This window comes from Corvus brachyrhynchos, unplaced genomic scaffold (assembly GCF_000691975.1).
Source record: "Corvus brachyrhynchos isolate BGI_N302 unplaced genomic scaffold, ASM69197v1 scaffold209, whole genome shotgun sequence".
Taxonomy (NCBI): domain Eukaryota; kingdom Metazoa; phylum Chordata; class Aves; order Passeriformes; family Corvidae; genus Corvus; species Corvus brachyrhynchos.
Window position 1 is genome coordinate 1506081 of NW_008246056.1, and position 27516 is coordinate 1533596.

At 41.1% G+C, this 27516-nt stretch overlaps 2 protein-coding genes across 2 annotated transcripts in view; both read left to right on the top strand.

Annotated features, from left to right (window-relative positions):
- Positions 1-4938: 4938 nt before the first annotated feature.
- Positions 4939-27516, top strand: part of RASSF8 (Ras association domain family member 8) — a 36599-nt gene continuing 14021 nt past the window's right edge. The window contains exons 1-2 of the mRNA XM_008642437.2: positions 4939-5021; positions 21469-21664. Of these exons, the coding sequence (XP_008640659.1) occupies positions 21562-21664 (103 nt within the window). The 5' untranslated portion in view covers positions 4939-5021; positions 21469-21561. The remainder of the gene's footprint in view (positions 5022-21468; positions 21665-27516) is intronic.
- SSPN (sarcospan) overlaps positions 21646-27516 on the top strand; it is an 84482-nt gene continuing 78611 nt past the window's right edge. The window contains exon 1 of the mRNA XM_017745773.1: positions 21646-21664. The gene's annotated coding sequence lies outside the window, so the exon portion shown is untranslated. The remainder of the gene's footprint in view (positions 21665-27516) is intronic.

Consider the following 27516-nt stretch of genomic DNA (forward strand, 5'->3'; position numbering starts at 1 on the left):
AATGACTTCAAGTGTTTTTCTTCTTCCTTCTCTTTTCTCAACAACTGGAACTCTAAAGGCTTAGAAATATATTAAATTAATTCAGGCCTCTTGTTCCTGGAAAGCAAATGCCCTTCACGTACTTTCAAGGAGAAAAATGACAGGAAGAACTCTGGAGATCTCAGTCAAGACTTTTTTACATCAAGCTGCTTTATAATTTTAATTTTACTCTTCTTGGTTTATGTGTCAACATGGTTTTTTTGTAGCACTTGCTTTTCAACACCGTGGTAGATCTTAAAGATCTAGGATACATTGTTGGGAGCAAATAAGGAGTAGTTTAGGGTTGAATTTGAAGACAAGCAGTTTTTTTTTCCTCTTCCTGAGAAGAGCTAAATAGCAGTAACAAAGAAGCTTCTTTTCTGGGATGTAAGTGGTGTTGCTCCTGCTAAGGCAGGGTATGGGAATTGAAAGTGCAGTGAAGTTTGGGCTGGACAAGTCCTCTCTCAATTCTATTTGAGGTGTTGGGTTGCTCAGGGAAGAGAGGGAATAAGTTTTTTGGATCTTGTTGTGACTGGCCACCTTCGACAGTCAAGTGAGGACACGAACAAGTGACTGCAGTCAGTGAAGACTTGAAGAGCTTGATGCTCTTTATATTTTCCTCCTAATGTGTCTTGCTTCCAGTTTGGATCAGTTTTGTCCCCGTAGGTAAGAGCAGTAGCCAAAGCAGGGTGATACAGATCCTGTTAATTTGGGAGCTCATGCTGTTTATCAATAGGGTCAGAAAGGGCAGAAGAGTGAGCTGGCAGGAGGGAGAAGTGCCTTCTCCTCCCCACTGGTGTGCCCCTGAATTTTCTTGTCAGCATTTCCTGTATTCTGTTTTCACACCTGATGTGAAGACACCATGTTGCACCTGCAGACCTTCATACCCCAGGCTTGTAAATGAGACTCCAAGCCAGGATGCTGCCTGCACTGACTGACTTGTGACAGGCAAGCTCTCCTCTTACTAGAAGCCAAACACCAGTCCCAGGTTTATTTTTATGTAGGTTATTATGTAGCTGCTGAAGGATGACTTCTGATTACCAGTGATGAGAAGATAATTGGGACCATCTGCCCCAGATGTGGTAAAAGGCCTCCCTAGCTGGCAGCACCTGATCCTCCTCTCCACTCTGTCCAAAACAATCATACCTTTCATTGCTACCTCAAGGCATCCACAAATCCATCTGTACTTTGGATATGATGTTGTATCTTACCAGCCTGTGGCCTCGAGGCTAATAATTTATGGTGGTGTGGGCTCCAAGTGATATCTGCAGTCTTTCAGAGTTGTCATTGCCTTGATAGGAACAGAAGCTAACATCTTGTATCTCCCATTACCCACAAGAACTGACTGAAATGTTCTGACCTTGTTAAAATTACAGCTGTGTCTCCTTGGAGATAATGACTCAAACTTTCTAAGCTATTCTTTCCGTATTTTTTTTCTCCTTTGTGGCTAATTGTTACTTAATTCAACCAAGACAGAAAGGGATGTAATTTTAAAGATTTCCTGCTTTTAATCAAGAATGCTGCTTTCCTGTGTTTAAAAAAAACCCCAAACACCAACCCATCTCCAAAAAAACCTACTCCAAGTTTTGAAAAGTGAACTTCATACCTTTTTTTAATGTTCTTTCTCTGTAAGGTCTTTGTCAGTGTCCTAAACTGCTTTGTGTTTCCTGAACTTCATTTAAACACAGGGTTGCTTTGGCTCATGTGAATTGAGGAACAGTTTTGATCATCCAGTAAGCTATAGACCACCTGTGAAGAAAATAAAACATGTTTTAAGGTAAAAAGATTGGCATGGTAACCAATCTTGTTTTCCTTCCATGTGAGTGGAAGGGTCAGAGTTGCTTTAGAAATGTGTGACTGAAAGAGACCAACTGAGTTGGAAAGTAATTTCTTGTTCTTCCCAATCCTCCTCCTGCACTGCTGACTATTGACTAATAAAAGTTTAGTCAAAGAAGTTTTGGAAGAAGCCTCTGTGGGAACAGGATCATCAAAACAGGTAGTTGGCATTTCCAGCAGTCCCTCAAGTGTATGTTTAGTTTGGTGAAAGAATGAGCCTGGTTAGGTTCAGAGAAGTGTGAGGTCTTTCCACCTGCAGGAAAGGGAGTTTCCCACCTACAAGAGGTAGAAATCTTGCTGCTCTCTGTGTTTCCTCCTTCCCACTGAGTTCCCTTCATGTGCAGTGTGTATTTCCTCCTGATGTGAGATGTGCATCATCACCAGCATGATTTTACCAGTGTGGAGGTGCCAAAACAGATGGATTGTGTAGCAGGTTGGTCATCTTTTTTCACCTGATGAAAAATGAAACCTGGCCTCTGGGAAAGTCCTTTTTTGTGGCATCTCTTAAACAAAACTCTTCCTTAGAGCTACTTGTGGCATTTGCATGTGTGCATCTCCTCATAGTCTTGTTGAATAGACTTTTAATGTCTCTCTTATTTTACCTACTTCTGTTAATTATATTTTCTTTGTAAGTTTTGTTATTTTGTTTTTTGAGACAGTATGCCAGCAAACCTAGGCAGCAATTTATGCTGTATTACTGCTGAGATTCAATTAGGCTGGACTCCTTTCTTGCTGGTTTGACTGACTTCTCTCTGTTCTTGTATCTCTTTGCATTTTGTGTGAGCATCTCCTTCTACAAGTACGAACTGGAACTGGGGCTGCAGTGGGAGAACAAAGGCCACTTTAGTATTTTCTTTGGGACTTTCATAAACTAAAATACATAAAACATCTCCATTAAAATGTCTGGATTGATGAAGGGAAGGGGGGAAAAAAAGCCTTTTCCTCCAGCAGTGGCTTGATTAATGGATTTATTGTTTGTACAGATTTTGTCAGGAAGCCATATGGCTTGAGGAAAACAAAGAGGAAGTGGCTGATGTTGGGAATCTGATTTAATAGGGGTCCCTAAGGACAGAATGTGGCTCTTATCCTTACTCCTTCCCACTCAGTTTGCAGAGTGGTCTGAGAAGAGCTTTAGGGCTTCAATAGAGCTGCAGATAATGTGGCTCTGTTGGAGTGGAAGTGTTGGTCCCTGCTGCTGGAGCAGCATCACGGCCCCTCCATTCTCAGGTTCAGAATCCACTATTCTTTGGCTTTTGTGTAAAATGTCCTGGGGTAATTAACAAACAACAGTAACTGAAATGTGTACTACTTGTATATTGGCAGTTGATTGGTTTGCAGTAGATGAAAACAACTTTTAGCCTCTCAAAGCTCCGCTTTCATAGTTTGGGGTGAGATGATTCTCTCTCTCTTCTCTATCTCTCCCTCCCCCAGCAAAATTCAAGCATCTGTGCCTCTGGATTAATTAACTCACTGTCTGTATCCTAAAACCAGATTTATTTTCCTAATCTAACGTGTGTAAATGGGGATTGATTAGTAACTGGGGCTCAAGCACTGGTGATTTAACCTGATGTGGTGGGCTAGATAAATGTTGTGCATTTTCTATGACTGTTTGACCCTACTTAGGACTATGTGGTGAATAAACCTGAGTAGAGACCTTAAAGCAATGTTCTATAATGGAGCTGCAATCAAATACATTATGGAGATTCAACAAGTATATCTTTCTTCTGTTAAATTACAGCTTCTCAGCTGAGAGCCATAAACTCACCAAAAACTATTCTGTTCATTTCTGAGCTGAAGTAAAAGGCTCACGTGAACCATTAGTAAATGTTAGTGGTTCTGCAGAGTGGAAAGCACAAAACATCACAAAAACATATTCTGGTAACCCAGGAATTTAATTAATATTGGTTTGTGAATGAAAGCTACGTATTCAGTCAGTCATGGTGAAAATGATTTGATACGTGCCTGAGACTTGTGGAGTTCCTTAATGTCCTGTTGTGGAGGTTTGGGCTATGATGAGAGAAGCAATTACTCTTACAGGGCTTTGATGCTTTGTGTGCACGGTCTAGTATTTTACAGACCTCCCCTCTTTCCAGATCTTGAAGAGGTTTTTGTTGTTTTCTGAAGTCTTAAGATGTTCTTATGCTGGAGTTGGTATGTATTACATCTTTCCATCAGACAGATATTAGGAGACAAACATTTTGTCTGGACGAAATTCAGTGTCTGACAACAGTGGCAGAGGAGATGCTGAAATACCAGTGGGAAATTTTTCTGATTTACAGCTGTTTTTTCCATGCCGCACTCTATCAAGTTCCCATGTAGAGTTACACATAACAGATATGTTCCCTTAAAATATTATTCAGAAAATCTTTGGTCATGAAGGTTTAAAAATAACCACATCTCACACATTCTCCTTGGCTGTGCCATAATATTAGGCAACATCTGTCAGTCTGTCACAATGATGCTGTTAAACATTGTTGTTGTAAGCATCCCTTCCAAGCTGATTATTAGTCATAATCAGCAGTTTGGGATTTGTTACCTTTTGCCCAGTTTATTTGGCTATTTGTGCATGCATTGCTTGTGATTCACTGCTGCAAGGGAGTCAGGGTGTGCAGCTCCAGAGCACTTGGAGGGTTATACATCTGGAACAGCTCCAGTCTGAGGATTATTTTCCTTAAAAAGAAAATTGGGAAAGAAGATTATTTCACAATCTCCTATATTTACAATTTAGCAGTGGTAGATGCTTGTGACTACCTAATACAGTGCTTAGGGTTTTTGGTTTTGTTTTTTTTTCTAATGTTCTAGAAAGCTGTTGAAATGTTGTTTACCACACTTAGTTATTTATAGCGGGAACATGTCACACCAGGTATAAGAAGCAGCAAATTAAGAGCAGTATTCCACATTTCTTTTGAACTAACTTTTCAAAAATAAAATATTGCTTGTGTGTACCAGGCTGTTGTAGATCTATAGGTGCCAGTTGAACACTGTGTTTTTCCAAAACATTAAAGGAAGGAGGGGGAATAGAGCTTCATCCTCAAGAAGGTTGTTTTACTAATATATAACAATATTTCTCTTTTTTCCTTCTAGGAACTGCCCTTGTCAGCAGAGTGGACACTGATGCCTGGAGTAGCAGATTGTGCATAAGCAGACATCTCTGTCTTCATCTGCAGGTAAGAAGCTAGCAAAAAACCCTCCAAGTAAGAGTTTCCCTTCTGTCTCTGGAAAGTACCTGCATGTAAAGCATTCTGAAAACTCTGAAGCTTAAAGAATCACAGAGTGGCTTGGGTTGGAAGCGACCTTAAAGATCATCTCCTTCCACCCCCTGCCATGAGCAGGGACGCCTTCCACTATCCCAGGTTGCTCAGAGCCCTGTCCAACCTGGCCCTGAACACTTCCAGGGATGGGGCAACTTCATAAGTTCATCACTACCCCTTTCCTCCTGAGATGAGAAATGTGAGCAAGATCCCAGTTCCCCTGCTCTGTGCAACATGTTTTCTCTAAACAGCTGTGTTCTGGGCAGACCTGCCCTGGCCCTGCTGCGCTTCTCTCTCCTATGATGGTGTGATCTCCATGGATATGCACCTTCCTGCTGTATAAGAGGGAGGCCCACAGCTAACCTGTCACTGGGGAGTGTGGAATGAGAGGAGACTTCTGTCCTTGGCTCCTCTGCTTGTCAGATGATCCTGGGCAGCAGATCTTCACTTGAGAAAGAATTTCTTTGCTGAAAGGCTTGTCAAGCATTGGAATGGGCTGCACAGGAAGGAGGAGTCACCATCCTTGGAGGTGTTCAAGAAACAAGTCTGGTTTAGGTGACAAGGTTGTGTTTGGTCAAAGGTCAGGCTCCGTGATATTGGAGGTCTTTTCCAACCTTAATGAATCTGTGATTCGCTGTAAGGAGTTGTCCCCAGCTTGACCACTCAGACATTGCCAAAAGTCAAAAAAAGTTGTCAGGAGAAGTAAACAGTAGCAGGTAGTGTTTTTCCTGACAACATGATGAATCCTTGATACAAGAAAAATATCAGAACTTAGACTAAAATACATACTTTCAGATTATGCATTGGTTTATTTTTCATATTGGTTTGATTTTTTTGAGTCCCCTATTTTATGATATAGATGAGGTTGGTGAAGCAAGTGAGAAAAACTGAGAATGCAGCTTCTTCTCTGGATTGTCACCATTTACAGGCCTTGTTTAACGCTGATTTGCCTTTTGTGTACACATCAGCTTTTCAGTGATAGACTTCCATACCAGTCACGGCACCTTTTTAATTTCTGTATATATTGCCCTTCTACAACTCCTTCTATTGCAAATGCAGTATTTATAGCAGTATTCTGTTGATAAATAAATGAAAATGCTTCATTCGTTTGCCACAATGACAGTTTGTCTCATGTTCTGTGTATCAGAGGTACAGACAAGGATAAAGGTACAAGAGCTTTATCTTACTACAGGAAAAGCTGAAGCAAAGCAGCATTGAATGGATACTTTCATTATCCTTAATATACTGTATAGAACTAGTAGAAATATCAGTGCACATATATAAAATGTGCTCTGTATGGTGAAGAGGAGTTTTGCTGAAGGGTGGTACGTGTGTGGATGCATCTGTCCATGTGTACAGCATCCAAAATGCTGTGTTGAATCAAGTCTGGCTTCAGACTTGTCTTAAGTTGCCTCATATTTGAGAGGTGTTTTGGGTTATTCACTAAAGCACTTTCAGCCCTACATTCTAGGCATGTTACGTGTCTCTTTAATGCACACCAGTGGATTGTTTCTAAGGCAGACGTTTCCAGAGTATTAATTGCTGCCTTCAGCCAACATCTTCTTGCTAAAGGGGTGTGATGGTTGGGGGAGGTGGTACCAACCATGGTAGAGTCCTGCTGGCTAAACCAGCGCACAGAATTTAGACAGACACTGGTCTGTTAATTTTCCCAGGTGACATTTAGCCAGAGCACATATACATATGTATGTTAACCTGGAACCAGGAAGCTTGGAATGTAGTGGTGTTGAGCCAGGTTTTCTTCTGCCAAGTTAAAATATCTAAGAATTTGTTGTTGACTCTATTTTGAATACATTCCTTTCAGTGGAGTGAGTTTGTGGCCAGCTGCCAGGTGACTGCAGTGTCACTCCTTTATTTGTCACTTAGAACAAGTCATGTGAGTTGCTGTCTCTGAATGATTTTATTGTATGAGCGCAGAAGGTATTTGCCTGCTAGGAATTCATCAGGATGGTGCCTGCCCATCCTCACACAGGGAGAGTTACTTATTTACCTTTGCTTGTTTTGAATAAACCAGTTTGGTTTTTTCCCTTGAGCATAACTAATGTAATTTTTTGTGGTTACGTGACTTTATTTTGCTGTCTGTTTTGGGGTACGAGACGGGGTCAGCTTGTGGTATTTCATTGTAGTGTTTTATTAAAACATTTTTTTTTTCCCCAGCTGAAATCATGGAGTAATAATAGATCTTTGTACTTAAAAAAATTGATCCACTTTTATTCAGTGTTAATCAATAAATAAAGTAATGAAGAAAAGGAACAGAATTTATTCACTCTGGCAGCACAAGTGGACATCAAATCAGAGGAGTAACTCTGGGAAATGTTTTTCTTTCACTACTTAAACTTTAAATATGAAAAATGGACAAAAATAGACATAACTTTTTCTTTGAAGTTCAGAGTAGGTCTAATGACTCTTTAAATTGAATTAACTCACACGAAGTCTTAAATACAGTTGACAAAAACATTGTTTTGAGAGCCACTTCAGAAGCTTTCACTCGCAGAATGCTGCTTCATGTTTTTCTGCATAGTGATACTGCATTTTCTGGGATGTTTGATAAGCAACATACCCGTACTTTGTTGGTGTGTGAGCACTGAGACTTAATTTGTATTCTCCAGCTGTTTTGTGGCCTGTGTTTGTCATGATTTAGATGTATTTGACCTACCTGAGCTGGGCAGATACTTCTGCTGGTTGGGCTAAAAAACCTGCATGCTCATGCTCCCTTCCAGAACCATGGAAGCAGAGTGCAATTCCTTTTTCATCCGAGTGCCCCAGGTCATGAATCAGGAAATACTCCATTCATTGAGCTCATGATTTTCTTCCCTTCATCTTTGACTGGTATCTACTGAAAGGTATTAAAAGGTGGGAGAAGTTCCTGGGTGCTCTCTGAGAGGATCTCTGGCTCAGGGAGAGTTTTGCTCTGACATGCCAGCGAGTTCTGGTTGATGTGAGGAATAATCTTAAGGGGAAAGTGCTGCCTCTCAGGTTCTCATTGCTTCTCCTGCCCGTCTCAGCTTTGCTGGGTGCACACCTTTCTCCTGCTGCCTGGCCATTGAGTCACTACAGGAAGAAAACAAGATTCCTCCTGACAGTGGTATCGCTGGGATCCTTGAGTTTTGCTGCATTCTTTGTATTACAAGAGATACTTTTCATCTCTTGTCTCTCTTCCTCACTCCAGAGCTGCACACTGCACAAAGTGCCTCTTGTTTCCTTGCTGCCTGCGTTGCACTTGTTCAGACTGGTGGGGTAGCAGAGCTAAAACTGAAGATACCATGGCATGTGCATCCATTTCTTTCCTTTTCCTCACTTGGTCAGATTTTTATTATGTGTAGCTTCTAGCTTTCTCATTTAAGGCTTCTTTTCCTTCACTTTATTGTCCCGTGCAAATCTGTCTTTACATAAAACTTGGATCTTATATCCACATCTGAACAGTTTCTTTGCACTTGGAGCAGCAGTACTTCAAGTATTTGAAATTCATTTGAAGTGGAATACTTTGAACATGTTTCTGAGGAAATACAGTGGTCTGATGGTTGGGAAAAAAAAGCTCTGCCAGTGGTTTTTCAGAGTTGGGATTCATCTTGTGCTTGCCAGCTGAGGGCAAACTGAAAATGGAATGTAAGTGGAGACAGGATGTCTGGAAAGGACAGAAATATTGATAATAAATGGTAGGGGGGGTGGTGTGTGGAAATGCCACTTACATGAAGAGACAGTAGTCCCTGGCTTTTCTGCTTCAAAAATATTTGATTCTTGAGACATGGGTTGCTGCATCCATGCCCTGGGTGTTGCAGGCAAACCATTTCCTACTTTTTTTTCATTAATTTATTAAGCTTTGGCAAGGTTTGTATCCTCTCACTTGCTGTAGAGCAGTGAAAAAAATGGGATCATGCAATTCCTGTGGACTCTAAAGTTAAAATGACTTAGTTTGGTATTTATTAATTTATCAATCCCTAGGGAATTCTGCAATATTCTAATCTTCATAATAGCAAAATGTGGCAGACCTCACCTCATGGATGTTTAATGATTCACTGTCATTAAACATTTGAGAGGAATAATGTGCTTATTACCCAGCTCAAAAGTTTTCCCACTTTATTTACTGCTGTGCAAACATCAAAATGTAGTTTTCCGAGTCTGCATCTGCAAAGATAGTACTGGGTTTTTTTGGACTAATTGCAATGCACATTAGTAATTTCTCTCTCTGGCAGGAAAGAAACTCAGCTTTTTGGAGGCATGTCGTTCTGATACAATCTCTTCTCTTTGTTCAATGTAGCTTTGGCAGTTTTGCAGACTGCTTCCTACAAAGGATAATTGCAGAATGTCCAAAAATGAAAATTTCTGGGCTTTAAAGAAGTAAAGGTTTGTTTTGAATCGTAATTGTTAAGGAAACATGCTTTAGTATTTGATATCTTGGAGTGAGGAAGAGAAAAAATAGCAGCTAAATGAAGTCAAATTTAAATGCATGTCATTTGTCAAATTGTAGAAATCTTACTCACAAATACCTGCAAGTTAGTATTCAGGTCATTCATAATTAAGTAGGAAGAAAAATGTGAATGCTTGGCTTACCTCACTCTATAAGCCTGGCTTTGTACTTTTATAAATAATAATTTTATGAAAAATAATTCCAGATTTCTTTCATATAATCTTTCCTAGGTCTGAGGAGACTCACATATTTGGATTTTAACTTAAGTGTCATGTTTTGGATGTCTGGACTCATTAATGCTTTAAATTTTGCAGTTTCAGGTGTTTATTTGTGTACTATCTTATGATTAGCACAAACTTTCTGTGGGCACTTCCCCTTGAGTTCTTTCCAGGATTTAGATTGCTTGCTAGGTAATTGTGCTTAATAAGCCATTCTGGCCTCCTGATGTTACCTGGTATTGTACACTTCCATAGCTGCATATCAATAAAGGTTAGAAATCCCAGCAACCACTTTTTATTTAAAAGAAAACTGACCAGGCTCTTTTTGTTAAGCTCCCTCACACAGTTCTAAATCCTTAACCCTGTCTATTTACTTATTCCATGCTGCCAGTGGCTCTCCAGGCTGCACAGCCTCTCCTCTCTTTCTGTGCAGAAGAGGAATCCAAAGAAACAGAATCCACAGATACTGGGATTTTTTTTAAGTACGAAAGACGAGGGGAAACTAAAAATGTCCTAATCAGATCTCTTGGTTTTGGTTTGGGTTTTTTTTTTTTTTCTGCTTCCAAAGAGAAATGCAGGCTGAACTTCATCCTTCATAAGCAGTGTGATGATAACCCCGAGAGCTCATCACAGCATTTCATGCACCAGTGCTGAGATGCTGTTTTGTTTAACTTGGGCTCTATGTCAGGAGGGCTTCAAGAAGAATTTTTGTGGAAAGGGTGGTCAGGCATCAGAAGGGCCTGCCCAGGGAGGTGGTGGAGATCTGGAGATGCTTAAGAAAAGCCTGGATGTGGCACTTAGTTGACAAGGTGATGGTTGGTCAAAGGTTGGACTCAATGATCTTGGAGATCTTTTCAAATGTTAATGATTCTGTGTTCTTCAGTACCAGTGTCTGGCATCCCAGGCATCTCATAAGTTCAGGAAAAATGGTGAAGGAGGAATGATGATAAAATTCCTTCTGGAGGGATGAGCGTACTTCCAGAAGGTCTCAACTACATTGCCCATCTTCTGTGTGCTTTGCAGGAGCTCTTTAAAGCAGAACTGTGCTTGCCTTGGCCTCTCTGAAAGGCAGCAGAACCCCCAAACAGAAGATGCATCCTGCCCAAGGTGTGGAGATGAGTAGAGTAAGCTCAACCAGCCCAAAACGCAGTTGGGTCGCACCTGCTGATCCATTGTGTTTTGGTAGGTGCTCTGCAGAAGTTGGTTAAGGGACAGTGTGAAGGAGGATAAAGAGATGTAACCAGTAATTTGGTGGAGTTTCACTTCCATGTGCATGTCTGAGGTGACTCTGGCGAGTGAGCCATGAAGACTTCACTGGGGAAAATGAGTGAGAAATAAACAAGAAGGGCAGAGATCAGTGTGGAAGGACTTCCTGAGTGAAAATAAGTAGATCAGGTGAAGAAAGGGGAGGGCTGCTTTGTCCTGCCTGCATTTGGCAAGTCTGCTGACAGCAGAAATCTGTCCTGGCATCATTTTGCAGGGCAAATGGACACCATGGGGTTGCTGAGGGTGCAGTGAGGAGGAAAATGTAGCCACTAGGAGTTGAGATGAAAGCCTGTGACTGTGTGGCCAGCAGCGAAAGGCTGTATCTCAGAAAGTGCAAAATACAGATGCTGCCTGACAATACAGAGGGAAACCCATACGTGGAAAGTTGTTCCGGTTTAAAAATTGTTGCAACGGAGAAAGAAGGACAGAGCAGGAAAATGAAAACTTTTTCCCCGCTTGCTGTATTGAATTTGACCTAACATCCATTTTCATTGGCATTGCTGGCTGTGACTTCTGTTAATTGCTGTCAGTTTTTTGGCAGAGAATAATGTTTTCCCTGAAGAGCTCTTTGCTGGATATTTCTATGAATGCAGTACATGATCTTTATAAGACTTCCGAGGGGAAGTGTATTTATTATGATGTTCATCTCTGCACTTCTCACTCTTCCCAGGGAGTTTCGGAGTTTAGGTGAGTTTTAGCCAAACTTATAGAGAAAAGTGGTTTAAAAAGTATGAAGTTCGTAACAGTTTCTCTAAAATTACCAGCTGAATAGAGAACCTAAGTATGCCCACCTCCTGAAGTGGAATTTGGCTCCACATCTATTCTGTGCAGTGTGGCCAGTTGGCCAAAGTGTTGTAGGCTTACCTTGGCACTGCCACGGAACTATGGGAATTCAAACTGAAAACTCTGGGAATTTCAAACTGAAAGAGGGGGAAATTAGGTTAGATATATGGAAGAAATGGTTCCCTGTGAGGGTGGTGAAGCCCTGGCACAGGTTGCCCAGAGAAGCTGTGGCTGCCCCATCCCTGGCAGTGTCCAAGGCCAGGCTGCATGGGACTTTGAGCAACTGGGGATAGTGGAAGGTGTCCCTGCCCCTGGCAGGGGGTTGGAATGAGATGAACTTCAGGGTTCCTTCCAACCCAACCCATTCCATGGTTCCATGAATTACGTAATGCACTTCTAGTATTTCAGCCTATAAGCTATTGCTCTGTTATGATTACTTCAGATTTTGTTCTAATAAAATTAGCCAAGCTCACAATTATCAAGAGAGGGGAAATACTTAAGTGATCCAGCTGAGTCCTATAAATAGAGAATAGGAGAAGTGAAGAAGTTCTTTTGCGCCTGGGGAAATATGGAAGTAAGCACAGCCAAGTGTAAATTTTAGAAAGTGGTGGGTTCCCTCCTCTCATTTGTCTTGCTTAACTATTCAAAGACTCCTCCTAGTAATATGTTCTGTTCTGTCTTGCAGACTTTTCTAGGTTGCCAGAAACTTGAAATTTCTTAGGTAATGTTTAATGAATAATGTATCTGCTCACTGAGTAAAACTTTGAGACTATAATTTTTTGGAACAGTTATGTTGATTAAGTTGAAAGAGCCTCACCTTGTTTCTGTTTCAGAAATTGCATTTCGTTACAGTGAGATTTTGATAGTCATGTCATACCATGGCTTTAAACCGCGTGCTTAACTGACTTTTAAAACTTCTCTTAATTCAAATTTAAATAGATTTCAGTTACAGGATGTATTTTATTTCCTGCATCCTTCAGTGCAAACTCGGAAGGGGAGGAATGGGCTCATTTGTATGCAAGGTTCACCACAGTATAGAGGAAGAAGGTGGTGTGTTTTGGTCCATATCTTGAAATGTGGGAAGTGTAATAAGTTTTTTGTATGTTTGTGGTTTTTTATTTTTCTGAAATTTGCCCTCAGCTCACATTTGAGGTGCAGGGAACACCTCTCTGACAGCTGAGACTCAGGGTGGCTGTAGTCAAATGACAAAGCAAATGCTGCACGTGGACTGAAGTATAAAGAACAGATTCAGTCCTTCAAAACCAAGAGTTAAAGCAGGTCTTGCCAAAAGGCAGCAGATGAACTCATTGCCTCATTAGTGTAAATATTGGCAATTACACACTAATGTCTTCAGTCCCTCAGCTGGGTGTGAGTGTTTGTGGACAAGCTGTGAGGGGAGAGGGGAAAAGTTGAATGGGTGGAGCTGTGTCTTCCTTGGAACCAGTTTGGAAAATGACCTGTTTTGTCTCCTTTGAAGCCAGGGCATTTCGAGGTCTAAGGTGACTTTGAAGTAAGGTGCTTTTGTATAAATATTTCCTCTGCAATGAACTAGCTTGCTTATTTCTCTGCTCTTTTTTTTTCACTCCCACACACTACTTAGACCATATTAGAGATGTATAGATGTGACTTCCACCTAATGCTGCTGTTTATTAATAAAGTGGTATGTAATAAAGCTGTTTTCTCAAATGCACTATATATATGCTACTAATGAGGAACAAATACTTACACAGCTTTGGAAAACATTACAGTGCAGTAAATGTCTGCCTGTTGACTGAGATGATGAATCAGGAGATGTTTATTTAATGCACATGTCTTTTTTTGAGCTGTTTGTCACTGCATTTATATGCAGTGCAGGCTCATTGGCTAATGTATCTGGAAAAGGATATTCCTCTGCCACAGAATAACTCAAACCCAGCTGCTGTCTGAACCTCTGCTGTGCTGCCACCAGCTATCCTGCTGGAGCCAGTCCAGAGCAGGGACACCAAGGGGAGCAGAGGGATGGAGCAGCTCTGCTGGGAGGAAAGGCTGAGGGAATTGGGATTGTTCAGCTTGGAGAAGGGAAGGCTTTGGGGTGACCTCATTGTGGCCTTGCAGTGCCTGAAGGGAGCCCACAGGAAAGATGGAGAGAGACTCTTGGCAAGGGCCTGGAGTGACAGGACAAGGGGCAATGGCTTCACACTGACAGAGAGCAGGTTTAGATTGGATATGAGGAAGAAATTCTTCCCTGTGAGGCCCTGGTTGCCCAGAGAAGCTGTGGCTGCCCCATCCCTGGCAGTGTCCAAGGCCCGGCTGGACGGGGCTTGGAGCACCTGGGGTAGTGGAAGGTGTCCCTGCCCATGGCAGGGGGTTGGAAGTGGATGGGCTTTAAGGTCTCTTCCAACCCACACCATTGTGTAATTCTATGATCCAGCCCTTCCTAGAACAGTGGTGGCCAGTGAGGCTTTCTAGGATCAATCCTGCCTCTCTAGGATGGTGATGTTTCAAACTGACAATTTGGCTTGTTAGTAGCTAAACTACAGAATGAGGAAAAGGAGTGCTTCATGTAAAATGAAGGTGGTACTTCAGTCCTAATCCTGAAACAGATTCAGGGTTGGGATTTAGTGAGTAAGCCGGCTTGAATTGAATTCACACTTGTATCATAGTAAATCCTGTCTCAAGAGCTGAAAGAAGTGCTGCATCAGGTATTGTTTTGATTTGCTGGTACATATCCTAAATATAATGCTCTTAAGTTTCAAATTTTTAAATTTCTGCTTTAGAAACACTCTGACTGAAATCTAGTAGAAACAAGGCTCTTTGAAACTCTGACTTGAGTGCTGTCAACATTTCCAAAACACCCTTGGGTTTTTGTACCACAAGTCCATGTGGAGTTCAAATGCTTTTTATATCTGATCTTAGGGAAAGGAGAGTATTAATTTCAGAGTTGTTAGTCCTGTTAAATTAATTCAAGTACAAGAGCGCAAAACCTACTGTTAAAAATGCAAGGTTATGCTCTCAGCCGTGACCAAATACAAAGGATCTTTAGTAAGCCATCTGTTTTCTTGGCTCATCTGCTGGCTTTTCCTTTCCAACATTTTGTGGGGATTTGAAAATGTTTTGCAGCACAGTTGGGTCAAACCTTGTGGCTCCAAACTTAGGATACAAAGTGTTACAGACACTTAAAGGAGCACTATCACTCCAGCCGTCTATCTGTGTTCATGACAGCTGGTTGGAACTCATCATTATGAAGGCCATGAGCATCTCAGTCACAGTTTGTGATCCTGGAGGTTTGTAGCTATGTCATCATTTGTATCCCAAGTTGGATGAATGTTTTGTGCTGCAGTTAAATCATTATTAAGTGGTGTCTGGTTTCTTCGTATTGTCACGTGTGATTTAGATTAAAACACTGTGCAGGAAGGTGTCCTGAAGACTTAACATGCTTGCTGAAGTTAGAGATCAGTCTTAGAATTAAAATACTGAAGTCAAAAATACAGTTTTCAAGATGGAAGAATTATTTCAGGTAATAACTCAATAGTTGCCATTAACAAAGTGTATATATTTGCAAGAGCTGACAAGAAGTGTGGATGAATGCTTTACCTCCTCCTATCACTCCTCCATCCCCAAAAGAAAACAAGTTAATTCCTTCTAGCTAATTCTCACCAATACAAAGAGAAGAGACAATTTGTTTTTTCTGTGCCGTAAAGATTGCAGTTCAAGGAGAGATTGTAGCTCAGGGAGAGGTTGGGAATGTTCTGTAATTAGGCAAAATACCAGTTGTATAGCATTCCCTGCTTCAGAACAATGTGTCTTTCCCTCATTTTTTTCCCACCAAATTGTTAGCTGTATTGCATCAGGAGAAATTGCAGTGCAAGCAGCAGTTCCTGTTCTCGGCAGCTGAGGGTTCCTGGATGGAACTCAACTGGTAATTTGTCTGGGAAACTGCGACTTGGGGAATTTTGGGTTATCCAGAGGCACGATTTCGTGCAGCCATTGTTGCCAGAAACAACTGCCTGCACTTCAGTGCTTGTACAAACTCCTGTGTTGGTGCTATGCTGTCCTCTCACAGGTGAGGGGGATGTGTTGTGTGTTGATATCACTTGTGGCATCAGGATTTTGGCCTCTTTGACACAGATGTCAGACCATCTTTTGGCCAGTCTCATGGAAGAAAATTCTTCGGTCTTAAACTCTCTCTCAAGCTTGTTCTCAACACTGTCATCTTCATGGTTGTGGGACCTCTGGTTTATTTGTTTCAAGCAGTGCTTATTATCTCAGAGCATTCTTCTGGAATAGCAAAAGAATAACCTCCACAAGGGTTAGTCCCACAAAAAAAATTGGATGCTCTGTGAAAACACTTTTCAAAGAAAGTCATAGGTTGATTTTAAATCCACAGACTGTTCTTTTCTGATAAAGGATAAAAGTTTTGCCTGCAGAAGACTTCCACTTGATATTTTTGACTTGAACTTGCCATGAAATATTTTTGCCCATTTACTGATGGGAGGCTGCATATCTTGTAGGATATTTCTTCTTCATCAGTCTAAGGGAGGAGGCTTTTTGGTAAATACTAAGGAGCTTATTTCCAGTAGCCAATTCTGTCTTTGCAGTTACCTTCATCAGGAAAATGTTACTTGGCTCCATACCAGGATTCTTCTGGTAGGGAAGACCTTCCAAATGCATCCATGTTCATGCTCTTCTGAATGAATGGTTTGTAAGCTCTTTCTGGGTAGCTGGACTGGCTTATTTGTGCTCCTTTGTTTGGTATTTTCCAATCAAGCCTTACTAGCACTGACTAATTATTCTTATTAATGGCTTACAGCATGGGTGGAACAAGCTGACTGTTTGTCCAGGGCCTTACCTGGTACCATAATAGGGAAAAACAAGGAGCACAACTGGGCCATAGTGCACTGGGAATGAAAACTAAAGGGTAAATGCCAAACTGCAAATGATGCCTGGTTATTGCTAATTACAAATGAAAGCATCCTGACTTTAAAGTGTACTGAACAACATGCTGGTGACTTGTTGGGGCTACAGAAAGTCACTGAACTTGTTGGTCAAAATTCTGCTGCAGCAAGATTTTAGCCCTGATTTGAGGTGTATGATGCTTTCAGGCAGTGTGAACTAAACATTAGAAATGAGGTGAAATCGTCATCTTGATTTTAGCTCTTGGGTTTCCTCGAGACTTTACGCTTATGGCAAGATGTTCTGCAAACATCTGTGTGGAATATAATTTTTTTTTTCTTAAATGCTAGAAAAGTACTTTGCATTTAGTCTGATCTGCTTGTCTTTTGTGAAGCTTCAGCCTTTTTTATATCTTGTAAATAAGATGTGGAGAGGTAGCTAAATAGTAGCACATATATATATATGTATATATTCATGCTATATATATATATATTTGTGTGTGCATATATGTACATATATATATGCTGGATTTTTTTTACGCTTAAAAACTGAACAAATATCTGAAAGAGTAAGATACCATCAGCCAATTAGGATAAAAGACGAATTTAGGGAAAATGCTTAATGCATGGTAAACAAGGTAATTGAGGAGGCTTCAGGCAAGGTAATGGAGAAGTGGGGAAAGGAAGTAGCTGTGGAATGCCAGATTTCCACTGCTTGGTCCAAGCAGAACTACGTGTGGCTATGGAGCTGATGGCTGACAAACTGGGGAAAAGCTGTGATCACAGGCATGCTTTGGCTTGTGTGCCTCTCAGTAAATTAGTTTTGCATTCCTATTCCCAGTCATTGCTGAAATAAGTTATGCATAAGGTGAACTGTTTTTGAACTTATGGGATTAAGAAACCTCAAGTGAGATTTTTTTTTTTGCTCCAACCCTTCCATTGGCTTCAGAAAGAAATTTGCACAGTATTAGAGGTAAGGATTATTTTGCCTATTCGAACATAAAAGCACAATGTTCATTCTGGACACAGATTTCAGGTCAAAAAGTATATTTGGGGCTGTCAGATGACCCTCAGTGGGGAGGCAAATCAGCTTTTACTGGTGTGAAACTTAACTAACAGCAAATAAAGAACTGAATACCTATGAAGGAAAAACCAAAGGCTAATAAAAAGGTGCTACAGAGTTATATTTGGGAAGCAGACATAAGCACATGGCCAGAAGATTTTCTGGTTTTCAGACCTCTCTGTGAACTTCTACTGCACAATCCTAGAAACCAAACCAATCTTAGACTTCCTTTTTTTTTTAATTTACTACAGATGAGCTTTGCTTAGAAACTCTGACACGGTGATTTCAGCACAGAGATCTTACATTTCTGATGTGAGTGTGTGTTCTTAGTGGCAGGTCCCCAAAGGAATCCTGTGAGTACTTGTGGGGCACATGGAATCGCAGAATCCATGGAGGAAAAGGACCTACAAGATCATTGAGTCCAACCTGTGATTGGTCCCCACCTTGTCAACTAAACCAGAGCACTGAGTGCCACATCCAGTTGTTCCTTGAACACCTCCAGGGATGGGGACTCCACCTGGGCAGCCCTTTAATTAACACACTCCTTTAATTCAGCCCTGCCTGTTGGTCTGAGGGATGCATGGACTGCAAATTCTTTATCTTATTTAGTCTATTGAAACTGTTTGTTGTGTAAGAAATGAATGGGAATGTTTCCCCTGAGCTTGAACTGTTTCAAAGGCACTTTGTTCAGATTATTTGCAGCTTTGGTGGATGCTTTTCTTCAAACTTGGAAGTGTCAGCAAATATTTCCGTATTATATGATGCCTCTCTTCAGTATTTTCTTTTTTTAAAGGTGGACTGTAGGAAAACAAATGACCAAACCTGATCTGCGTTGAGCACAAGACTGTACATTGTGTGCTGACAGGGGGAAAAAAGGCATTTGCTGGCTTGCTAAATTGAGATAATACTTTGGATGTTGACAGACAGAAAAACAATTAAGAGCTGTCGGATGCTTTGCTGACGTGTGCATTGTCACATGGAGAGATGCCTTGGTCTGTGCCAGGAAATCTGAACTGTTCAACCCTCAGCAAGTTATTAAGTTAATTAATGAAGTTCCTTACAGCTGGGCTTGGAATGTGAGGTCTGTTTATTTGTGAAGACAACTGGTCCAAGAATAAATAGCAGAGGTCACTGATGGGGCCTGTGAGGTGTTTTCTCAGTCACTGCAGTGTTACAGGCTGGTAAAAGATTTTCTTCTGCTTAGTTACTGCTGCATTAAAATGGTGTTAACCTGACTGAAGTGTTCGTGTTTGTACACAGTTAATGCTTGTGCAGATAGAAGTTTTCTTTGAATTACCTAGCTTTGTGTGGGAAAATGTTTATGAAAACCTCTTGGGATTTTCAGGATCTTGTTCATGTCTCAGAAGACTATTTCTGTATACGTTGATAGTCTTAAAAGCGATCACTTTTCTATTGAGTGTGCAAGTCTGTTTGAGATCTGGTTTTACTTACAAATTTTATATACTTTTATAAATTTTATACTTCTGAGCAGGTAGGTTTGGGCAGGGCTTTTGGGGGTGTGTGCTGGCCTGACTTTACTGCTTGGTGCTTCTCTGCTAAAGCTTGTCCTGTCAGTGTGGTGGGACCTGTGTGGCTCTAACAGGCTCTGAGGTTGTTGCTGCCCCTGCCTGTCAGGTGAGGATCTTCCAGGTGTCCTCTGCATCATGTGTCAGCTGCTGGATGAACTGTTTGGTTGTAGATGGAAAGTCACTTTTCCCCTCTAGCTTGGGGGTTGCACTGGTGCATAGATGCAGGGAGATGTTCACTTCCCCAGGAGAAAGCAGCTCTGGTGAGACTGTAAATGTGAACAGCACTAAGTACTTGCATAGTGTTCTCTGCACCATTTCTGCCTCCATGTGCAGTTCTGTTCAATCCATCAGCATCATCAGGTTCCATGTTTCTTGTGTAACCCTACCCTGCCTGTCTTCACTAAAGTCCCCTAAATAATTTTCAGATTTCTTTTATTCCATCCCTGTGTTATCCATTTTCCTGGTACTTAATTCTTCAAAAATATTGTCTTTGGTTTTATCACTTTATCCACATGGTATTATCTGAGTACGAGCTTCTTGTATCGTATTATCAGTTTATTTTCCCCCTCTCTGCTTAAGCAGCCCAGCTGTCTCATTAGGTTTTCTTTATTTGATTTTGGGCTTTTGTTGTTGGTTGGTTTGTAGGTGGGTTTTGGGTGTTTGCTTTCTTGTTAGTTTCTGGGGTTTTTTAAGACTTAATCATCATTATTGGTGGTTTGGTTTTTGTTTCATTTTTGAGGGAAGGTGCTGTCTTTTGAAGACAACAATATGTGGTGGGTTTACTTTGAAATTTTTTTGTTTAGTATCATTGCAGTGCCTATGGAAAAACCTAGGAAAAGACATTAGACAACGTCTGTTTCCTCACAGAACCAGCATAGTGCTGGCAGGGGTTAAAGCACCCCTACAACACTTTCCCTGATGCATCTCCTTGTTTTAGAGGGAGAGAGAAGCAATCTGTCTACTTGCTTTGCTTTCTGGGTTCTGGTACAAGATGCACAGGTTTGTTGGGAATAGGAACCTTCAGCTGCTTCTGCAGGAAGACAAAAGTTGGACTCTCATGGATGGCTGTAGTTAAAAATGTTTCCCCCTTGTTTTTCTACAGCCCCACCTGCTAGGAATTACTGAACAAACACCAAAAGCATCCCTAACCAGTCCTTGGAGACATCCAGGCAGCATATAAAGGAATAGGGGCACCTGTTACTGGAAACTGTTGAGTTTATTCTGGAGTTGTTTATTTAGTGCTATTTCTCTGAGTGCTCTTTTTGTAGCAACTTGTAAAATTTTAGGAAATACCCAGTTTCATTACAGTTTGTCTGCAGAAGAGGTAGACATTGTTAAAGCATGGGATCCTAGAATGGAATCATAGAATTAATGAGGTTGGACAAGATCTTCAAAATCATTGAGCCCAACCTTTGGCCAACCTCCACCTTGTCACCCATCCCAGAGCACTGAGTGCCATGTCCAGGCCTTCCTTGGGCACCTCCAGGGATGGGGGCTCCAAACCTCCCTGGGCAGCCCCTGCCAAGGCCTGACCACCTTTTCCATGAAGAAATTCCTCCTGATGTCCAACCTGACCTTCCCCTGGCACAACTCCAGGCTGTTCCCTCTCCTCCTGTCCCTTGTTCCCTGGGAGCAGGGCCTGAGTTCCCCTGGCTGCCCCCTCCTGTCAGGGAGTTGGGCAGAGCCAGAAGGTCCCGTCTGAGCCTCCTTTTCTCCTGGCTGAGCCCCTTTCCCAGCTCCCTCAGCTGCTCCTCATCAGACTTGTGCTGCAGCCCCTTCCCCAGCTCCATTCCCTTCCTTGGACATGCTCCAGCCCTTCCATGTCCTTCTTGTAGGGACAGGCCCAGAACTGGACACAGGATTTGAGGTGTGGCCCTACCAGTGCCCACAAGAGGGGGACAGTCATTGCCCTGGCCCTGCTGGCCACACCATAGCTGACCCAGGCCAGGTGCCATTGGCCTTCTTGCCCACCTGGGCACAGCTGGGCTCATGTTCAGCTGCTGTTGACCAGCACCCCCCGGTCCTTTTCTGCTAGGCACTTTCCAGCCACTCTGTCCCCAAAATGTGTGGATGTTTGGTTCCTGTTGTTGTTTTTAAAGAAAGGAGGCTGTGTTGGCTCTCCTACCTGATAGATGTCAAGGTGAAATAGTCAACTTTTCAAATTGGTGGTTCCTTGCTCTAAACACCAGGATTTTTCTCTCTTCCAGCTGCTGCAGGAAGTCAGCTGCGTTGTCTCTGGTGCAGCTGCAAGAATGACTTGACTGATTTGCATTCATGGCTCTTGGATGATCTGGTGAACCATGGAGCTCAAAGTATGGGTCGATGGAGTGCAGAGAATTGTGTGTGGGGTCACCGAAGTCACAACATGCCAGGAAGTCGTAATAGCCCTTGCTCAGGCTATTGGTGAGTACTGCCGGGTGGCAAGTGGGGTGAAGCTTTTTTTGTGAAGCTAAACCCAGGGGAGGTGGGGGAGCACTGGGTACCAGCAGAGCAGAGAATGCAATGCACAATGGGATAATCTTGCAGTGTAAACTTGTAGCCTTGGATTTTTCACCTGCCAGAGAGAGATTGAAAAGACAGAAAAGAAACATTTTTGAAATCTATAAACTTTCCTTCAATAAAAATTTATTTTCTAAGTAATAATAATTATGTTGGTTGTAAATACAGCCTGGACTAAGGAAGGTGCTAAACTGTCAATATTCTAGGTACCAAAGAAAATATAAAAGCAGTGCAATAGAATTGGTTGGCTTTCACATCCTAATGATGTTCATTGAAATGATACCCATTTTAAGTATCTTTAGCTATATTGGGAATAGTATAGATCAATGACATAGATCCTTCAGGGTCTCCTCTTGCTCTGGCATGCCACATAACTCACTGCTCATGAAAGGGTAACCTGGAAGTCTACACTGTTAGCCCTTTGCTGAACAGTTTAGAAGAAAAAATTAAATCTTTGAGGCTCCACCACAGGAAAGTCTTGTCAGATCTTTCTCAGTGATTAAGGGCATCCTGAATAAGCCTCAGCCTCATCCCTTCAGTATTTACTATGCTGATAATGTTATAATTGGATTTACATACTATTTAAATTTAGGCAGTAAAACCTATGTTTTAACTAAAATGAATAGTTTAAAGGTGAGCTTCTGCATTTTTCAGTATGCCAGCAGTTTTACAAAATTGTATTATTGAAAATAATAATTTTCTAATAAAAAACAAGTTAGGCCTATGAATGTCAGCAAGGTATTCTAACTGTAAGCACAAAGACAATTTCTCTGAAATTGTGATGTTTATTTATTTAAGTGTTAAACTTCTAAACATCATTTCCATCTACTTTTATCTGATGGAGTGGAAGACTGGCACTTTTTTATTTTATAGTTTAAGAGGATTGAACAAAATGCTAGCATGTGCTTATCTATATGCATCAAATACCTTCTAAAGCTTCATTTAAAAATTGTAGAAAGTCAGTTTGTCTCTCAAATCTTGTAGTTGATGTTAAACTGTTAAATGTTTTTTTACTGGTTGTGTTAGTTGCAGCTTTTTGTTTAATGGTAATTGGATCATGAATTCCTTCCACATCTTGTTTTCTACCTGCAGGTTTTTTGAGAAACAATTCTGCTAGTATGATCATTTTCTAGTCATGATTAAGTGATACCTGTTTAGAAATAATAAAGTGGTTGTGATACTTTAGTTCTTCACTTTGCTTTCAATATCTTTCATTCTGTTTCCTTTGCCTTCTCCCACAGAAATGTTGGACTCCCAGTTCTAGACAGTAATTTAATGTTCTCCTGTGTAATTTCTCGCTGGGTTTTTTTCTGTATCCTCAGTTATTAGCCTGAACTCTGTAAAGACTCTGTCAGCCTTGGAGACACACACAGGTTTTGTCAGCTCTGCAGACTTCCTTTTCTGTAACACGTCACCAGTTCATCTGGGACAGGCAACTCTGCTTCCATGCTGAGATAAATTTCATCTGCAACCAGAGCCAAATCAAGATAATCCTTTGGAAATTCCTTCCCAAGGCAAATACCCTCTCTAGAAAAAACCCAGAACAATTCCTCTCTTGCTGGGGCAGCTAGGACAGTATCAAGCACCATATAAATTACACCTGTGTGTCTTTCCCAGCCCTCCAGTCAGGCCATTCATGAGGACAGAACCATCTGGCTGCCCCTGCTATTTGGCTGTAGGTCCCAGCTTAGCAGGAGTAATTGTCACTCGAATTTGAATGGGAACCTATGAAAATTGATCCCTGTAGCTCTCACCTGACATTTGGTGGTGGAAAGTAGCCAGTCTTAGTTGGCTTGCCATTTGCTTGGCTCTGATGGGATTTTCCACTTTGCAGTCTGGCTGCTTCAGCAGTCACATAACTTGGCTGCACTCAGGATTATTTTGTCTGTCTGTAAAGTTTGTGAGATGCTCCTTTTGTTTTATTGTGCCTTACAGTTTATTACTAGGTCCTTGACTTAAAGCATACAACACACACAACACAGTCTTCTTCACTGAGCCTGAAATGTGAACTGCAAGAAGTATATTATTTTCTTGAAGTGCAGTGTCTGGAATGTTTGCAAACTGGCTTATTTTACAGCCATATGCACTGAGGAAAGCACAAGCCAAAGATACCTGGTTTAAAACATCCATAGTTAAGAAGCTTCTTATGGGCAAATGAAGCTATCTCTATTCTAGACATGTGAAAAATAAAGCTTTATCCTGTATTTCAAAAATAGGAAAATCAAAATTATTATAGAGCTGTGGTTTAGAAGGCACCTTTGGGCAGTATCCAGTCCAACTCTGCTGCACAAAGCAGGGCCAGGCAGAGCAGGTTGCTCAGGACCAGGAGCGGTTGGGTTCTGAATGTGCACAAGTGTGGAGACCCCACTGTAGCAGTGTTCACTCACCCTGGCAGTCAGAGTGTGTTGTCCGTAAATGGAATTTCTTGTATTTCAAAAAGTGCCTTTTGCTGCCAGTTGATCAAATGCAGGGCCCTGTCTCCTGATCTCCTGCTGTGATAAAAACAACAAAAAGGTTTCCATGTATGCACTTTCCAACTCTTCCCCCATGTCATGGAAATTCAATAACAACTTCAGGATACAAAAGTTTCTTGGGTTATTTTTGTTTTCTTTTTTTATGTCCCTAGGGCTATTTTAGCATTAAAAAATCAAGTTATACTAGGCTATCAGCCTTTGTGAGAGGTTCTGTCCCATATCCAGTGTCTAATCCTTTGGCCGTGGCATTCCGTCACTTAACTTGCCTGGTTAATGCTCCTTGATTCCTTAGAAATTGGAGCTCTTTCAGGAAAAAAGTCTCTCTCTGGGGCTGTACTCCTGATGAGTAACATTTGTGTTACCTGTTCTTGCACTGTGAGCTCCTTCCCCTTCCCCTGCTGTCCATCTCTTGATCACTGCAGGATAGGAAATTACCCAAAGTAAAAATTCCAGGGTTTTTTGGTTGGTTGTGGTTTTTTGTTGGCTTTTTTTTTTTTTTTTTTAATTTTCTGTTTGGATTGAAGTCAAAGGGTTTGAATTCAATCTCAAACCTCCCCTCAGAACAGAAGGGAGAGTTGTCTCCTTCAGTGTCCCAACAAAGCTTATTTTAAAAAATGTGTATGTTTTCAATTTATTGAATGCAAGAGAGAGTAATATCAATTGAATATAGCTTTGGATACTAAAATTGTCTGTATCTGTTACTTAGAAGGAGTTGGAATTACCTTAGCTGGAGGGCAGATCGCTGGAATTCTGTTCAAGGCAAACATAAAACTATTCAGTTACAAGTTTCCAGAGAGTGAAATCATCTCTCACTGGGATCTTGAAGAATACTTGGTGCTACCTTTTATGAGTTTTATCTAGGTCTGCTTTATTTTCTTTTTAACTCAAGCTGTTTGCAAGTGACAAGGAAGATTTGGGGTTTTAATAAAAATAAGACAAGTGATTGTTTCATCATGAGAAACTAAGGCCTCACCAAAACAAAAATACACCGCAGCACACAGTTTAAATAGAGAACCACGAGTCTTGTTTTAAAAATATTTTTGCCAGGAGAGATGAGCTTTTCCAAGATTCATCCTTGTCTCTTTTAAAAATGTACATTTGACAACAAATTCTCCACTAAGTTTTCTGTGCATTCTGTGAAAACCAGAATGGCTTCATATAAACATTGCTTGGTCATTTTGATTTCTCTTCATAATTTGGGCAACTGAAAAAAAGTAAAAAGAGAGTTGTTGATACTTTTAAATTTTGTATGTGATGAGGTGGTTGATGAATCCAGCCAAAGGTCTGTTTTGAGTATGTGTGAGCACAGTTACTCCTCTCAAAAAATCATTGTAGTGCTGAGGGGAAAAGCAGGTGGTATCCTAAAAAGAAGTGAGCTAATCATTTTAGCTGCTGGTTTAGGCAAATGTAGGTTAACTATAGATTTTTTTTTTTTTTTTAAATTGGCTTTTCTGGTTGTTTTCCATTCAAACACGAAAAATAAAAAATCTTCCAAAGGAATGTGGTGACAAACAGTGCAGTCACAAATACACTTGTCCTGTTCCTTCAGCAGTGCTGGTCTCCCACTTCCAGCCCCCATGAGGATTTTTACTGCATTTTTTGTGATTTCTTTTACCCCTGGAGCCTAGAACGCATCTCCTCTACTCAGAATGGCATATTTGTTTCCTAGAAAGAGAATATTTCAGTCTAGAGACATGAAGCTTGAGTTTCTTACTGAAAGAAACCTTTTGCCCTCCTCTCTGTAGTTTTCTGTGGCAAATATTAAATTGGCAGACTTGCTTTAAATAGTGCTGTGGATTTTGGTGCTTCTGGCTGGAAAATATGAGCAGTACTTCACTGAAGAAGTAGTACAGCTGTCTTTTTAAAATTAAACAAATGCAGCCATCAGTGTTTTTTGGGGTTGGTTTTTTTTTTTTTTTTGTATTGCATTTGAGTATTTTTCCTCAAAGATAAATGGAGTGTATTTATTCAAGTGTCAATGCTGTCTCAAACGTGTTAGAGCATTGTAAGTGATCATATAAACTTTCTGGTTCAGAAATCTGGTGACAGTAACCTCACTGAGAGGGATCTGGGCTGCTGGATGTCTTGCTGTGTGACCTCAGCCAAACTTCCCCATTGTTTCACCTGTTTAGGATGCAGCTCTAAAATAAGTGTGGTACTTCAGGGTGCTTGGATAAAAGGCCATTGAAAATATGAAGTGATGACTCAGAGAGCTTTGTTCTGTCAGGCTGTGATAAACTCCTGCACACCATTTTTTGGAGAGCAAGGATAATAGTAATGAGCTAAGGCTTCAGTCCTGGTAAAGACATGGAGAGATGGCTGTGCCTGGAGAACTCAGCAGACTTTCAGGGGAGCCTGTATATCTCTGTGGGTATTTCTTGCTAGGACTGGACTCCTCCTCTGATTCTTTATTTTCTATTGTTTTTCATATCTGTGGATGCAAAGTATAGCGTGACTTAAGAAATCTGAGTAATGCAAACTCTAACCTCTATTTTGAGGGCGGTTTTTTTTCCTCTCAATCTTGGGTATTTATTGAGTTCTCAGGTAGCCAGAATGGTATTTTTTTAATATTGCTATGGATGTTAACTTAAGTGTCACATAATGAATGAAATGTCAGCTTCATATTTCAAAGATACTGGGTTCAAATCATCTTGGGTTGATTAAAATTGCCAGGAATTACTTTTCTATCAGTGCTGTTAAAGATTCAAGAGTTAATGCTGTTGTCCCTTTGGTAAGGCAGGGCATTTTCACCCACATGTTCCACATATTAAGAGTTCTTAGAAGATTTTACCCACATGCAATTACTTTTTCATTGCATTGCCTTGTTAAGGAAGAGAGCCTAGGGCTGGAAGGCTGTCTCTGGGAAACCAAGTGGGTCAGAAAGCTGTATCCATGTTGTGGAGAGTGTGCATTTTTCAGTGCTGTGGGCAGTCTGGGTTTGGCTTGAGCCAGGTGTTGGCAGGTCTGGCTTTACCTCCATGGAAGCCTGTGTGCAGACAGGTGACAGTGTGTTTATTCTTATTATGCATGGTGATAAGTCTGGGGTGTTCATTCAGATTCAGCTTAAGAGTGAGACTATTACACCTTCCCTTTCAGTTTAGCTTTCTTAAAACTTCTGTATTAGGTGCAGAGTTTATTTTTTTCCTTTTTTTTTCCCCCAAGACTGTCTAGAGTGCCAGCTTGCAGGGCAGGCTCTTGGCACAGCTGCTGTGCAGCAGAGGTGATGGGAGCTAGGAATGTGCCTGCCAGGGAACTTCCCTGGCACTGAGTGCATCCTGGTAG